This window comes from Natator depressus, chromosome 26 (assembly GCF_965152275.1).
Source record: "Natator depressus isolate rNatDep1 chromosome 26, rNatDep2.hap1, whole genome shotgun sequence".
Classification (NCBI taxonomy): domain Eukaryota; kingdom Metazoa; phylum Chordata; order Testudines; family Cheloniidae; genus Natator; species Natator depressus.
Window position 1 is genome coordinate 12,449,489 of NC_134259.1, and position 14,479 is coordinate 12,463,967.

General features: G+C 46.0%; 1 protein-coding gene across 6 annotated transcripts in view; it reads left to right on the forward strand.

The window, feature by feature from the left end:
- The window catches only part of SLC4A5 (solute carrier family 4 member 5), a 118,090-nt gene that overhangs the window by 18,676 nt on the left and 84,935 nt on the right, over positions 1-14,479 (forward strand). For all 6 annotated transcript variants that reach the window (XM_074940365.1, XM_074940366.1, XM_074940368.1 and 3 more), the window contains exon 5: positions 14,155-14,284. In XM_074940365.1, coding sequence (XP_074796466.1) covers positions 14,155-14,284 — 130 coding nt within the window. The remainder of the gene's footprint in view (positions 1-14,154; positions 14,285-14,479) is intronic.

Here is a 14,479-nt window from a genome sequence, read left to right on the forward strand (position 1 = left end):
GTTGGACTTCTAGACAGAGGGATAATTTAGAGCTGTGGGCTGAGCTTTTCAATGCATCCTAAGGAATTTGGACATCCAGTTCCCGTTAAAATTAATGGAAATTGGGGATCTAAATCCTCTCGGTCCTGAGGTTCAATAAGTGCTGCTGTTGGGATGCTTCATTGTAGAAGGCAGCTAGTTGCAAGGATCATCTCCGCGGAACAACCAGTGTTGCGCCTATCCTCCTTCTTTTTAAGGGGCAAGGGATGGATCGCAAAGGAGAAGAAAACTCATTGTATGTTCTGTTTGTCCTGCAAAATGAGGCCTGCAGAAAACAAGTGTTTCTCTTTTGAAGGAATGGATAATTCGAATTGTCAAGCACCATGCGATAGTTAGCATTTCAGACCGATGCTAGGTGCTTGTCAGTTGTTTGTTACGCCAAGTCTAGTTGAAAACTGCAGCCACTGCAGATAACACTGTGCGCTGCTTTTATTCTTGTAATGGCAGCCACTTTCTGTATCTATGGTACGCAAGAGAAGCAAAACCAGAGTTGGCCTTTGTTTTGCAAAACCACGTCAGCTGGGGCTTTCACCATGTTGGGGAAAGGTTTGGGAAGTAGTTCTGTGGGTGTGGTGCCTCTTTAATAGAGAGATGCGTGTACCAGTACAGAGTGTTATCTTCTGTTGTTCTGTGCAACTGTCCATTTCAATATAATCAACCTGTTTTATCTGTAGTATTAATGTTGCGTTAAACCTTCAGCTCTGGAACATTCAGGGCCTGATTCTGATCTCACTGTGGTTTAAACTAGGGGTAACTCCACTAAAGCCAGTGTAGTTGCACGGATATAAAACTGTTAAGGGAGACCAAAATCTGTCCTATTGGCAGTGTCTTTCTTAATTCTTTGTTTTTCTTTTTAAATTACATTAATGTGATCTATTCCTGCCCAAACAGTGGATCTCTTTATGACCTTTGATCAACTTCCTAGCACAAGTGTAAAGAATCAGGGGGTGGCCATGTTTGTCTGTATCCACAAAAACAACAAGGAGTCCAGTGGCACCTTGAAGACTAACAGATTTATTTGGGCATAAGCTTTCGTGGGTGGTAAACCACTTCTTCAGATGCATCAGTGTATGCCTTCTGGTTTAGCTTTAGTGGATTGCCTTTCAAAAGTGCAAAAACTCTGCAAGCATTGGGTCACTTTTGCTCAGAAAGAGCAAAAAGCTTTTATTAAACTAGCCGTTAGCATTCTAATGCTCTCTTAACCCAGCACCTACAAGGTGGCTATTGTCTCCAAGTAGCAAATTGAGGGAGCATTCTAATGAGGATAGTTTTAATAAGGCTGAGATGTCAAAACGTTGCAAGAATGTTGAAGAAACGCTGATACGAAGATGCCCAGTTTGCATGCTCAAAAATAAATTACCATTAAACATCATCTTCCTAACTGAAGATCTGGTATCTTCATTAATGAAGTTGAATGATGTATCAGATTTACCAGCTGAGAAAAATGAATAAGATCCACATAAGTGCCTGAAACTAAGATAGGCTTTGCTTATTTCAGGGCGGAAAAGATCCCTCAGGTGAATAAATACCAAGCATTCTCTCCAGCAGCTTCCTGCCCCCACTGCTCAGTGAAGTCCTATCGATGTTGGTTTAGCAAATAACTCTTTGTTCGGGTCAGTGACCCCGGTCAGGGGAACAATGTGACTAAGACTCTAGAGGAGGAAGAGACCTGAAAAACGATCTTCAGACCTTCCACTTGCAAGATATTGAATGACTAGGTGTGCTGTGCCTGGAGGGAAGGCAGTAGCTCAAGGATCCCAGCAAAACTGCACAGTGCAGAAAGTACATGTTATGTGTAGACAGATCGGCTTAGACCTTAAGCTGGGGGAAAGAAAGAAAAAACCTTCTTTTCTAGGTAAATGTTCCCCTTTGTCTTTTGTTTTCTTCAATGGCTGACAAATTTTTTCACAAATGCACTCAGAATAGAAAGTTAAAATGTTAAACCACCTTTAGGTACAGATGTGGCTCTCCTCACAGCACCGGTGGGAGGCAGGGCAGTGCTATTATCCCCACTGTACAGATGGGGGAACTGAGGCACAGAGAGGCTAAGTGACTCGCCCAAAGACACACAGGAAGTCTGTGGTGGAGCAAGGTCTCCCAAGTCCTAGGCTAGGGCCAAGAGCTGGGAAGGTCCAGCCTGGAGAAAAGCAGGTGTCTAGAACTTTGCAAAGGGATGTTAAAGGTAGGACAAAATTCCTCTCTGGCATTAGAGACAGAAGAAAGGTGACTGGCTGAAGCTACAGTAGGGAAAAATATAGATTAGATTAAAATAGTTACTGCAGGTGATGGGAGACATTTCCAAGGGCTGTTATGGATTCCCCTTAGTGGAGAAGTTCCAGGCTTGGACTAGGGTATGCCCTTTTGTTAAGGCTGGTCTAGGAATAATTAACTAAGTACTTGCACATGGCAGCAGAGAGGCTGGCAGCAGGGACTCCAATACAGAATAGCTCTTGTCCATCTCTCCCTTGGTGTCACAGCCTCTGTAGTGTAGAGCCCTTGGAGGGTCCCCAACCAACAAGAGCTCTGCGCTCTCAGGGGAAAGGTCCTCTCCCTCCTGCTGAGAAAGTAGCATAGAGTTGAAGTTGTCACCCAACTCCTCCCCCTTCCTGGGGCAAAGCCTGAGAGCCCCCCCACCCCCAACTGTGGCATTTGTTTATTTATCATGTAGATTTTTATGCTTTTCAAGGCAGGGACCTGTCTTGTGTGTGTGCTGTGAAGCACCCTGCTGGCTGCCACATAATAATAGTTATTATTTTTAACCCATGTTGTTCATCCTCTCAGAGGGCTGATGTATCACAAACAGCTTTCCTGTTGATCTGGGAGAGAAGGGGGTTAATCAGTTGCATAACAGAGCCCACGCTGGCTATCTGGCCATGGAGCTCCCTGATGGCAGGAGGAGGGGGGCTTTTTGGTTTTGTGCACGTACAGCACCTACTGCAACAGGGGTCCCAATCCTTGCTTATGGCCCTGTGTTGCTACCACAATGCAAAGAATACATCCTCATCATAAGGGTGCAAAGCTAGAACCTCAAGTGACTGTAGCATTGCAATGGAATGGGACTGATACCATCCTTCTTCTCACGTCCATGAGCCCCCCATACCATTGCAGGGTTGAGGGATCGGATCCGAGAGCGTTACCGGCCCCTCCGCTTTTATCCCAGCATCGCTTTTTGCGAGAGAGCTTCTGAAATGTACGTCGGTCATGAACTCTCTGGGGTTGTCTTCCTTTGTGTTTATACAGGTCCCTGATTCCAACCAGCGCCTCCCACCATTACAGTGATGGACATATTAAATGATTGATGATAATAATGACCAAGTCTCTGGTGGTGTGGCTTAAGGGTCTTAAGCAGTAAAGCAGGCTAAGCTATAATGCAAGGGACGTCCTGTTCTTTCATGGCAGTTATGAATTCTGCTTCACCTGAATTCTTTATGGAAGGGAAAGGCAGAGTATTTCTGGCTGCAGCAGGAGGTTTCCTTTTACACACGCACCGATTTAATTAGCCCCTTTCTTGAGTACCGTATTTGGCCGACTTTCTTGTTTCCAAGTTCTAGAGCACTGGGATTCCATTAGCAAAGACATTTTTCATAAATGGATTAACATCTGACATATTAAGGAAGTACTAAAACCCAACAGTTTATTAAAATAGACTGTGCCTGAGGAGACCACCGTGTGGTTGGGTTAAACCCTTGTTTGAACAACTCCCTGCCAACAGCGGAGGAGACAACCATCCCAACCCAAAACAGCTGCTCTGCACCTTTGTGGAGGTTCCCATCCTTGTGTCCAGGTTACTTAATGAAATGCCAGGGTAATTAGGAGATACAATCGGTTCTAACCGTGTAAGCCCTTCTGGATACAGGGACTGTCTTTATTTTGTAATGTGCCAAGAGTATTGTCAGAATGTTAGAAATAATTGTAACGATAGGCTAGTCCGGAAGTCCTTATTCGGGCAAAAAATCTATTGACTTCAGTGCTGGAAGTTTGAATCAGGATTTCATCCTGCGAGCATAGGCTTAAACTCCCCTCTTAGCTTTGCCGAGCACACTTCTCCAAAAGTGGTTCTTATGTGTAACTCAGGTGCATGCATGGAGTGGGGAATAGGCTGGAAGAGATTCCCGTGTGCAATTTGGAGAGGAGATTTGTCCCTCAAGTTAGGGACACAAAAAAGTCTCTCCATTTGCAGCCATGTCTGTTGTGAACATGATGCTTCGTAGGTCAGTGTGCAGGGGAGATTAAAGGAGCTGGAGATAGTCCTTCCCCTGTTTTGAAGAGAGACCATCAGAAGAATCAGGATGCCTACATTTTATTCGTGGCTTTGCCACAAATTCTGATCTTGTGGTGATGGGGGGCCAGGAGGAGAACATGGCTGGATGGGCCTGGACAGGCTCACTGTGTGACCTAGGGCACATCCAGTCAGCTCCGTATTCCTCCATTTCCCCCCTGTAAAACCAGGGGGGTGGGGGGAGGGCAATGCCCTGCCAACCTCTTGAGAGTGTTGTGATGCTAAGTTAATTATTTAAGTGCTTTGAGACCTTAGAGTGGAAGGCACTGTGGAAGTGTGGAATATGATTACTACTGGATTGATCCCAGCATGCATGTAGAATGGGTGTCGCTCTTGCTTGGGGGGGATTGTTTTGTTTTACACAGCTTTGGAGGGGGAGCATTTGTTTGGATAAGCATGCCGTGTAGACGGAGAAGATTCAGTACTGTATATAAGAGGGGAACCACTTACAAGGGGGAGAGAAATGTCAGAATGAGGATGGTAATCTCTACTGAGTATAAGTAGTGTGAGCGTTGTAAGATCTACAATATATACGTTGACTCAAGGCTTGTCGACATGAGAAAGTTGCACCGCTATAACTTAAATCTCTTTTTAAACCAATATAAACCGGTGCAAAAGGCTGCGTGGGCATTTACTGCAGTATAGGGGTGGCTTATTTTGGTTTAGCTCAGGTCTATCAGGAACCGGTTAAACGAAACTGGGAAAAGGCCTCCCTTGTACCAAAATAGGTGTCCACACAGTCTGACACCAGTGTCATTCTATTGGTTTCAGTTCACATCTCAAATTATACTGGTGCAACCTTCTCGTGTCGATGAGCCCAGAGTGAGGTTTTTCTGGAGTTGTGTCTCTACCTCACATTCATTCATTTATTTTTATGAGTTATGGCCCTGGGCCAGACCCTCACTCCGTGTAAATTGGTATAGCTCCAGTGGCTTCACTGAACCTGGGTCAATATTTTCAATGGAGTGACACTGATTCACACCAGCCAAGAATCTGGCCCTTTTTCTGGTTTTTTGGTCCTGTATATGGGCAGGCCATTATGCCCCAGAATGGGGATCCACTACAACCTGGGTAAAATTCTCAAAACCGTGTAATGTGCGGGAGCTGTAGCTCACGAAAGCTCATGCTCAAATAAATTGGTTAGTCTCTAAGGTGCCACAAGTCCTCCTTTTCTTTTTGCGAATACAGACTAACACGGCTGTTACTCTAAATCCCTTTGAGAATCTGGGCTGTGGTAGCCTACATCCCATTGAAAGAGGACTTAGGGCCGAAGGGTATGTCTATACTGCAGCCACAGGTGTGATTGCAACTCAGGCAGCCACACCCAAGATAGCTTTAATTTAGCTATCTTGGGTCCCACCGCAGTGAAGCCACTTTGGTCGTGTATAGGCTCTGCTGAAGCTTTTGTTGCTGTGGCTTCATGTATCCAGGGCCCTGACTAGGTAGATTAAAGCTTTATCTGCTGTCACGCCCTCTGATTGCAATATAGACATGCTCCCAATGACTGAGGGTAATGTTTTCAAAAAAGCACCTCTCTCTATGATTCTGACGTGACCATACCTTGAGTATTGTGGTCATTTCCGGGTATCTCAGGGCTCAAAGGATACTGATGATGAAAGGGAGGGATTTCTGAAAGGAGGAAGAAGAAGAATCTGGAGCGGGGCAGTTTTTGGTAGAAAGATTAAAAGTAGACATGCTTAGCTTGGCGAAGTGACAATGAAGGGCCAGTCATAACCGCCTGGAAATACTCGAAGGCTGTAAGCACCCAGGAGCAGGGAAGGATCATCTAAAGCAGTTGAATGAATGACAAGAACATTTAGGCTGAGTATCAGAAGAGCTCCCTGATAGTGAGATTATTGGCTTGTGGAATAGTCTCCCAAGGGAAGGGATGGGAATTTATAAACCCGACTGGACAAAACACTAGCAAATATGCTGAAGGCAGGAATTCTGCAGCAGCAGGGGAAGAGGCTGGATGTTCAGAGAGGTGCTCACACTTAAGAGTGTACCTCATGTGTGTGTGTTCTCCATTCATTTATTCTTTCCCCATCCCAAGGGATTTGTGTGCCTCAATACTTGGCCCGTATCACTTAGCTTTTTGATCCCACCTTTCTGTAATGGGAAGGGCCAAATGTTTCCATATCTTTTTCACGTGTGCTGATCATTAGAAAGAGGCGGGAGGGAAATTGATTTTTAAAATTAATAGATTAGACCAGTCACATACACTTTGAGCAAACAATCCAAATCTAGTAAAAGTACTGGAATTAAGCACTCTGGGAATTTTCCCCACCATTTAATGTAGTTGTTCTGCCTTAGTTATGTACATTGTGTCCTATGTACCTATTGCTGTAACCGCTCGGGGAAGAGAAAGGACATGTCTCCGTAAATTTTGACTCTCCTGCTGATGTCCCCCCTCAACATCGCTTCCAAACTGCTGCATTTTCACTCCTGCTCTCCTCCCCCCCGCCCCCACTAGTTTACATAAGTTGTGGCACCTCTGGACGTGCCATGCGATAACGTACGAGTACGGCCTTGAAGTTGGCCCCAGGATCTCTCCCTTGGGAATCCCACAGTGGTATTACCTCTGAACAAAGGTGTTCCTCCGCCGCAGGCATTTTTCAGCTGTTTGGAAGCGGACCCAAATAGCACGAGTGACTGGCATTCCAACACACCGGGCGCATGGCACGCTCTTCTGCCAGATTCCTAGCGAGAGTCTTGTGGCCTGCAATAACTGGTGTGTTCTGCTCTGTATAAAGTAGGCCCTTAAATGAGCAGATTGTTAAGGAATCTTAGGAACAGGGAAAGCCTCCTGGCCCAACACAAGTGCCGTTACTTGGCAGATCCCACCTTCCTGCTTTTTCTACTATCTCCTGCAAATCCCCCGGAAATAGACAATGGTCTAGGATTACCAGAGCTGGCCTGAAACTCAGTACGGGATTCATGGGGAGGGAGGACTGCTGATAATACTGCCTTTTTCATCCCTCAGCATCTTTGCCTTCTAGGCAAGGCTGCACAGGAGTCTCTGCTCCCCCAACGCTATGTAGTACCTACATTGGTAGATAGATGCTACTGCGGGGCTGCCGGGAACGACCACATTCCTTTGTTGCCTCGACTAGAGCTACTCAATAAGTCAGAGTTTAAAGTCAGAAGGAATCACCAGATCATCTAGTCCAGTGATTCTCAATCTGTTTACCATTGTGGGACACAGACTACCTGTGTGGCCCCGAGGATGTCACGTGGGCTACAGCGGTGTGCTGATTGGGCCGCAGGTTGAGAACCACGGAAAGCCTGACCTCCTGTGTATCAAACACAACCCCACCCAGCACCCGCACACTAAACCTAACAACAGAAATGCTGATAGCACTGACTGGAAGTGGGCCTTCCAGTGACCAGTAGACTCTGGCCACTTTGTCATCAGAGGTCTGTATGAATGGCCCACATAAGGGGATAGAACTGAAGACCTCCAGAGCTTTGTAGAGTTCATTGATTCCAAGGCCAGAAAGGACCATTATGATTATCTAGTCTGATCTTCCTGTAGAACCTTCCCAAAATAATTCCTACAGCAGATCTTTTACTAAGCATCCAGTCTTGATTTAAAAATGGCCAGGGATGGAGAATCCGCCATGCCCCTTGGTAAATTGTCCCACTGGTTACTCACGCTGTTAAAAATGTACGCCTTATTTCCCGTGTGAATTTGTCTAGCTTCAACTTCCAGCCATTGGATCATGTTAGACCTTTCTCTGCTAGATTGAAGAGCCCATTATTAAATACTTGTTCCCTGTGTAGGTGCTTTATGGACTATAATCAAGTTACCTGTAGTCTTCTTATTGTTAAGCTAAAAAGACTGAGCTCCTTGCATGTATCACTAGAAGGCATGTTTTCTAATCCTTTTAATGATTCTTTTAAAAAAGAAAAGGAGTGCTTGTGGCACCTTAGAGACTAACCAATTTATTTGAGCATAAGCTTTCGTGAGCTACAGCTCCGATGAATACGATGAAGTGAGCACATGGTATTTCCCTGATTATCTCCATTTTAGTTCTACTTTCCTAATTTTTAGCTTCTGGCCCTAGTTTAGAATCACTCACCTGGGAGAATTCTCAGTCAGTTTTATCAATTGCCCTTCATAACATTCAAGTTGTTAATGGGTCACCTTGAGGCTTCCTCTTTCCACATGGCCCCTTCACGTTCCTTCCATTCATGAAAAAGTTCTGTACAATGTAATAGGGATGGAAACAATAGGGGTTATAGAAATGTAATAAGGCTCCCTAGAAATTACTCTGAAAAACCTATAGAATTTCATGATGAATGTGACCCTTTGTGTAGGTTTGCTAAACCATCTCATAGAGAGAGGGAAGGATAATTCTCTCTCAAATTCAGTACGGTGGTTGAGGTAATCTGTAGAAAGTTTCTCCTGTTCTATCACATTAAACAGGATGGTACCAAAACTACAGAAACACTACCCCTTTCGATTATTCCATGAGACCTTTTCGTAACTTAGAGCCTAGAGAACTGTTGCCATCTTGGTTGTCTGTATGAGCGCTCCTCCACTGCCCATTTTGAGCTGCGAATGCTAGCTCCCGGGTCTTTTCTACACCGGCAATTTTATTAACATCTCCCACCATGATTATTGCACCACTTCCCCTACACCAGTACCACTGGTGGGAAACCTAGCATAAACGAGCCGTGTTGTCTAGATCTGCTCTGAGCGGAGTTAGAAAAAACAGCCTTGTTTGTGCTCCCACTGTTGCTACCACCAGTGGAATTTCGCTGGTGTTAGCACAGTAGGAGAAATAGTAATACCTAGTGCTTTTCATCAGTAGATCTCAAAGCTCTTTACAGAGGAGGATAATATCATCCCCATTTCACGGATGGGGAAACTGAGGCGGAGTGGAGAAGTGACTTGCTGAACGGCAGAGCCAGGAATAGAACTGGAGTAGATTGGAATTGGTTGGACTAGATGACCTCTTGAGGTCCCTTCCAACCCTGATATTCTATGATCTCGAGTCTCCTGACTCCCAGTCCAGCGTTCTAACCACTCGATCACACTGCTTGCAAAAGCATCTGAGGCAGTTTAGTGCTTGACTACCTTAGTCACTTGAAAATCCTATCCATTTACAAAAATGCTTTAACATAGGCGAGGCCGGAGAATGCTGGTGTCTTGCAATCAAATGTATGCTTTGGTATGGGGAGAGGGAACGTGTGTTGTGATAGTCGAAGCTGAGTCCCAAAAACAACGTTATGAGCTTAATGCAAGGATAACGGAGTGAAATCCTATGGCCTGTGCTGTGTAGGAGGTAAGACGAGAGGGTCAGAATGGTCCCTCTGAAATGCCATTCAAAGGGGGAGCAGTTTTATTTCAGCTGGAATTTAACATGGCAAAAGTTCCCGCAGCAATCATGACAGAGACTCATTGGGAGCACCTATAGATAGACAGTATTCTTAGTTTCCGGTCTTAAGTTGTCATGTGATGTAGCTAGGTTCTGTTAAACCGTTGTCATGTTTCACACCGTTCACTAGGGAGCGAACGATTCCTAGTTATGTTGTGTGGGGAAGTTTGTGAATCACTTGTGGTGTAATGACGCTATATTCGAGAACACGGTACTAGTGTAAAAACTGGTACTTTTCTAACTCCCCGAACTTTTGTGTAAGGACAGCAGCCTGTAGATGCAGTTGGAATTCATCCGAATTGTTGTTGTGGTGGCTGCTTTTCAGAATGGGGAAGAAGTGGCTATTTTAATTGGGTATTATTAATCATGCATCTCATTTATCACTCAGTGCTTTCCATCTAAGCTTCAGTGGTTTGAGCATTGGCCTGCTAAACCCAAGGTTGTGAGTTCAATCCTTGAGGGGACCATTTAGGGATCTGGGGCAAAAATTGAGGGTTGGTCCTGCTTTGAGCAGGGGGTTGGACGAGATGCCCTCCTGAGGTCCCTTCCAACTCTGATATTCTGTGATCCGTACCAAAAAGCAGGATTGTTCTCCCCATTTCACAGGTGAGGAAAGTGACTTGCTCAAGATCAGAGTGAGTTAATGGCGGAGACAGGACCTGAATGCAGGTTTCCAAGGTCCTCCTCCAGTGCCCTAAGCCCTGGATTACCCTGCCTCTCTCTAACGTTCTTATCTAGAGACTTCTAGCTTCAAAATACCCACAGCAAGCTTGAGTGGGAGGTGAGCACTACTCCCGTTTTACCGATGGAGATACTCAAATAATAGTTAGTTCATCCTCATTAGGAGTCTTAAAATCACAACTGGATACATTTCAAAAAGATTGCCAATATAGTCTCGTCTTTTCCCTGTACTCCCCTGCCTGTCCATCTCCTTATCTAGACTCTTGTATTACAATTAGAGCTTCAGCTCTTTGGCACAGGGGCCGTGTTTGTTCTGAGTTTGTACAGCACCTAACACAGTGGTGTCCTGGTCCATGACGAGGACTCCTAGGCGCTACGTTGATACAATTCATGGAATAGGACTCACTAGTGTTCTCTTACGCCGTGGGGATGGATAACCCCCATCCGCTTCAGGAATCACTGCGTGAAATTCTCTGGGCTGGGTTGCGTGGAAAGTCAGGCTATATTATCATCATCTGGCCGTAGAGACTAAAATGCTGTCTCTGTAAGTAAGAGATGCCATTAGAACTGAGGAGTTCATGGCTTGTAGCCCGGTATTCAGACCACTAGGCCATGTCTCTCCTAGCCTGGCTAAAGTAGCATTTATTCTTAACCTCACGCACCTCAGCAGTGGGTTCGCATTGCGCGGGCTGTTGCCAGCTGCCTTGCATGCTGCCAAGAGATCTAAAAGCATGTGAACACAGAGATTTAAGAGAAAATCCACCGAGCTCGCTGAGCGATGGAGCAAGCAGTCAGGAGGGCAAGTGTGTGCTCTCCCCGCCCCCCTCGCACGGCTACAGGGAATGCATTAGAGTCACTCAGGCGGAACAATTCAAAGGAAATGAACCAGCGCTCTCAGTAATTAAAAATGTCCTGTGCTGCTGAAATTTCTGTCCGCGTCCCTGGGTGACATGGCAGAGCCACGGGCCTAAGCTTACTCTGACGCAGCCGCTCCATCGCGGAGCTTGTCTCGACTGCTCTTTTCTCCCCTCGACACTTGGCGGGGAACACGGTTAATTTGTTGTGACAGGAGCATGAGGCTTTGCTCCTGAGGCTCGAGCCATAAAGAAAGCAAGAAAGGGAAACTCTGAGACAGAGAGAGAGAGCACAAAACTCCAAGAAACTTTCTCTCTCTCTTTATCTCAGAGTTTCGCTTTCTTTCTGAGATCGAGAGACAGAAAATGTTGAGAAGGGGGGAAAAAAAGAAAATCCCAGAATAGATGAATAGAAAGAGAGCCCTGAAACCGATTTGAATTTGATGAAAGATGGGTGAACCTCCACCAACTCACATGTCAGCAGGAAAAAAATATCGTTTCTAACACCAAAACCTTGGGCCGATTTGTACAGCTCTCACTCAGGCAAAACTCCCAATGACCTCAACAGAAGTCTTTGTCTGAGCCACGACCTCATGTTTCGGCTCAATGTCCAGAGGAAAACACCGCACAGAAAAGAGGATGAAAACTTTTTCCCCTGTGTTCAAGACCCGGGTTTCTTGTTTCTTACAGGCTGTATTGCTGGTAGAAGAAGCTGGTTTGACAGCTCTGGACATTGAAGCCCCATGTTTAACTGCAGCAGGCACAGCACAAAGCAAGCTTCTCAACGTCTGTCTGTGAGCTGGAGGTGGGAGGGTTCGCTCTTCATGACCCATGTGAGCCTTGGCTTCTCCACTGAAGCCACGGACGTGACGTGACGGAAAGGGCAATTGTGCTGGTGTTTCTTATGATATGGACACTTGTGCACGGGGATTGGACTGCACCAAACTCATTTCACATAAGCCACCAAGCAGCAGACATCAGGTGGTGGTAACTATCAGTCACTCCCCAACCTGGACTGGATTCTAGCTGGTGACTTGGAAGTTAAATGCTCTGTATCCACTTATCAGTCCCCTGAGCCATCCACTGCTGCAAAGCCAGAATTTCTCACTGAAATGGTGGAACCTTCCTGATCCAGGACCCTGCCCCCTAGCACCTAAAGGAACCACAAAGAGCATCACCATGTGTGTACAATGTCTCATCACGTTTCTTCCCCAGGGGTCCAAAGAGTTAAGAAGCTCAGTCCGTAAATACTTACCTGGGGATAGCTGAGGGCTCTTTAATCTAGCAGGTAAAGGCAGAACAAGATCCAAGGGCTGGAAGCTGGAGCTAGATAAATTCAAGATAGAAATAAAGCACGGATTTTTAACAGTGTGGCAATTCACCATAGGAACAACTTCCCTGGGGAATGTGGTGGATTCTCCATCACTTGATGTCTTTAAATAAAATTGGATGTCCCTTTCTGAAAAGATACGCACTCTAGCTCAACCACAAGTACAGGCGTGGTGTAGGAGATGAAATTCTCTGGCCTGTGTTTTGCAGGAGGTCAGACTCGATGAACATCATGGTCCCTTCTGGCCTTAAATTCAATGGGTGAAATGTTGGCCCTTCTGTAACCGATCTCAAAATTCCCATTGACTTAAATGGGGCCAGGATTTCACCCTCTGAATCTAGCTGGTGGTTGTATCCACTGATTACCAAAATCGAGTGTGTGCCCTCCATTCATTTCATTTGCCAGTTGTTCCATATTTCAAGCCTTCTTTGTTGAGGAAACTTGGCCTGAATTGCTTATTGTCTCGGCCTTCCCTGCTCCTCAATGGGCCTCTTGTTTCTGAATGAGTTGTTCCCTCAAACGGCTTATTGTCCTCAAAATGTCCTTTTCACTTCAGGATCTAAGTTACGCCCGTCGATTCCCCTCCTCCACCCTTACCCTCCGTTCTGTTTCTCCAAAGCTTTGTGGGTCAGGACTGACTAATCTTGCTGCTCCAAAAATGCTGAATCACTTTTGTTTGCCGTCAAAATTACCCCTTTTGCCTTTGCAGCGTCTTTCCTAGAAAACTAGAGCCCGGGAGCTGCTGTTCAGGCCGCCCGAATGAACTGCTACAGCTGCATTTTGGGCAGCGAAGAACTCCGCTGCCATCGCTCCAGCGCCAGGTGCGCAGTGAGGTCTTTCCAAGTCCATTTTTCAGCATCCGCAAAACGGAAGAGAAATCAAAGATGGTTTCCCCAACAGTTGGCCAGGTTTGATTAAGTAGCTGATCTGACTCGCCACCCAAAACTCAAACCCGAGCCCACAAAACATTTTGGAGAAACAAATTCCATTTTCTTGCTTTGCTTCCTGGTTCTGGCTAGGGCTGAGTTTGAAAGGACCAAATTATCACAAGCAAAGCTACTCATAGAATCCTAGAATATCAGGGTTGGAAGGGACCTCAGGAGGTCATGTAGTCCAACCCCCTGCTCAAAGCAGGACCAATTCCCAATTTTTGCCCCAGATCCCTAAATGGCCCCCTCAAGGATTGAACTCACAACCCAGGGTTTAGCAGGCCAATGCTCAAACCACTGAGCTATCCCTCCCCCCCACCCCCCGAATACTCTTTGTATTTCTTGCCCACATAGGTATATCTCACTTAATCAGTTCCTTGTCACTGGTTTAGTCTCCTGAAGTCTGTCGTACTTTGGTCTTATTCTGGTTGCTGGGCTTGATGTGCAGTTGGTGGTCTGTGCTATACAGGAGGTGAGAGGTATGATCTGGTGGTCCCTTCTGACCTTGAACTCTGTGACTCTATGGCTAGAACCAGGACATATTCACTGGAAAGCTCATTTCTCACAAGGTTCCTAGAGCAATTCTGAAGCCGGATTGGGCTGGGAACCATCAACAGTTGCCCAGGGTTAAATGAACTCTTTTATCTCCTTGCTGTAGTGTCTCCAGCTGCTGAACGCCTTCGTTACATCCTGGGTGAAGACGATGACCCTCCAAACCCCACCCTGTTCACTGAGATGGACACACTGCAGCACGACGGGGAAGAAATGGAGTGGAAAGAATCTGCCAGGTAAGGAGAGGACACCTCAGTAGGTAGTGGTGTTATGTATGTAGCGTGGTAGCGCTTTGGAGCCCCAATCATGGATCACAATCATGTTCTGTACAAACACAGAACAAGATGATGGTCCCTGCCCCAAACAGCTTCCAGTCTACGTCAGCACTGACCGAGTGCACCCAGCAGAGCGTTAGGAGACACTGCGCTGCT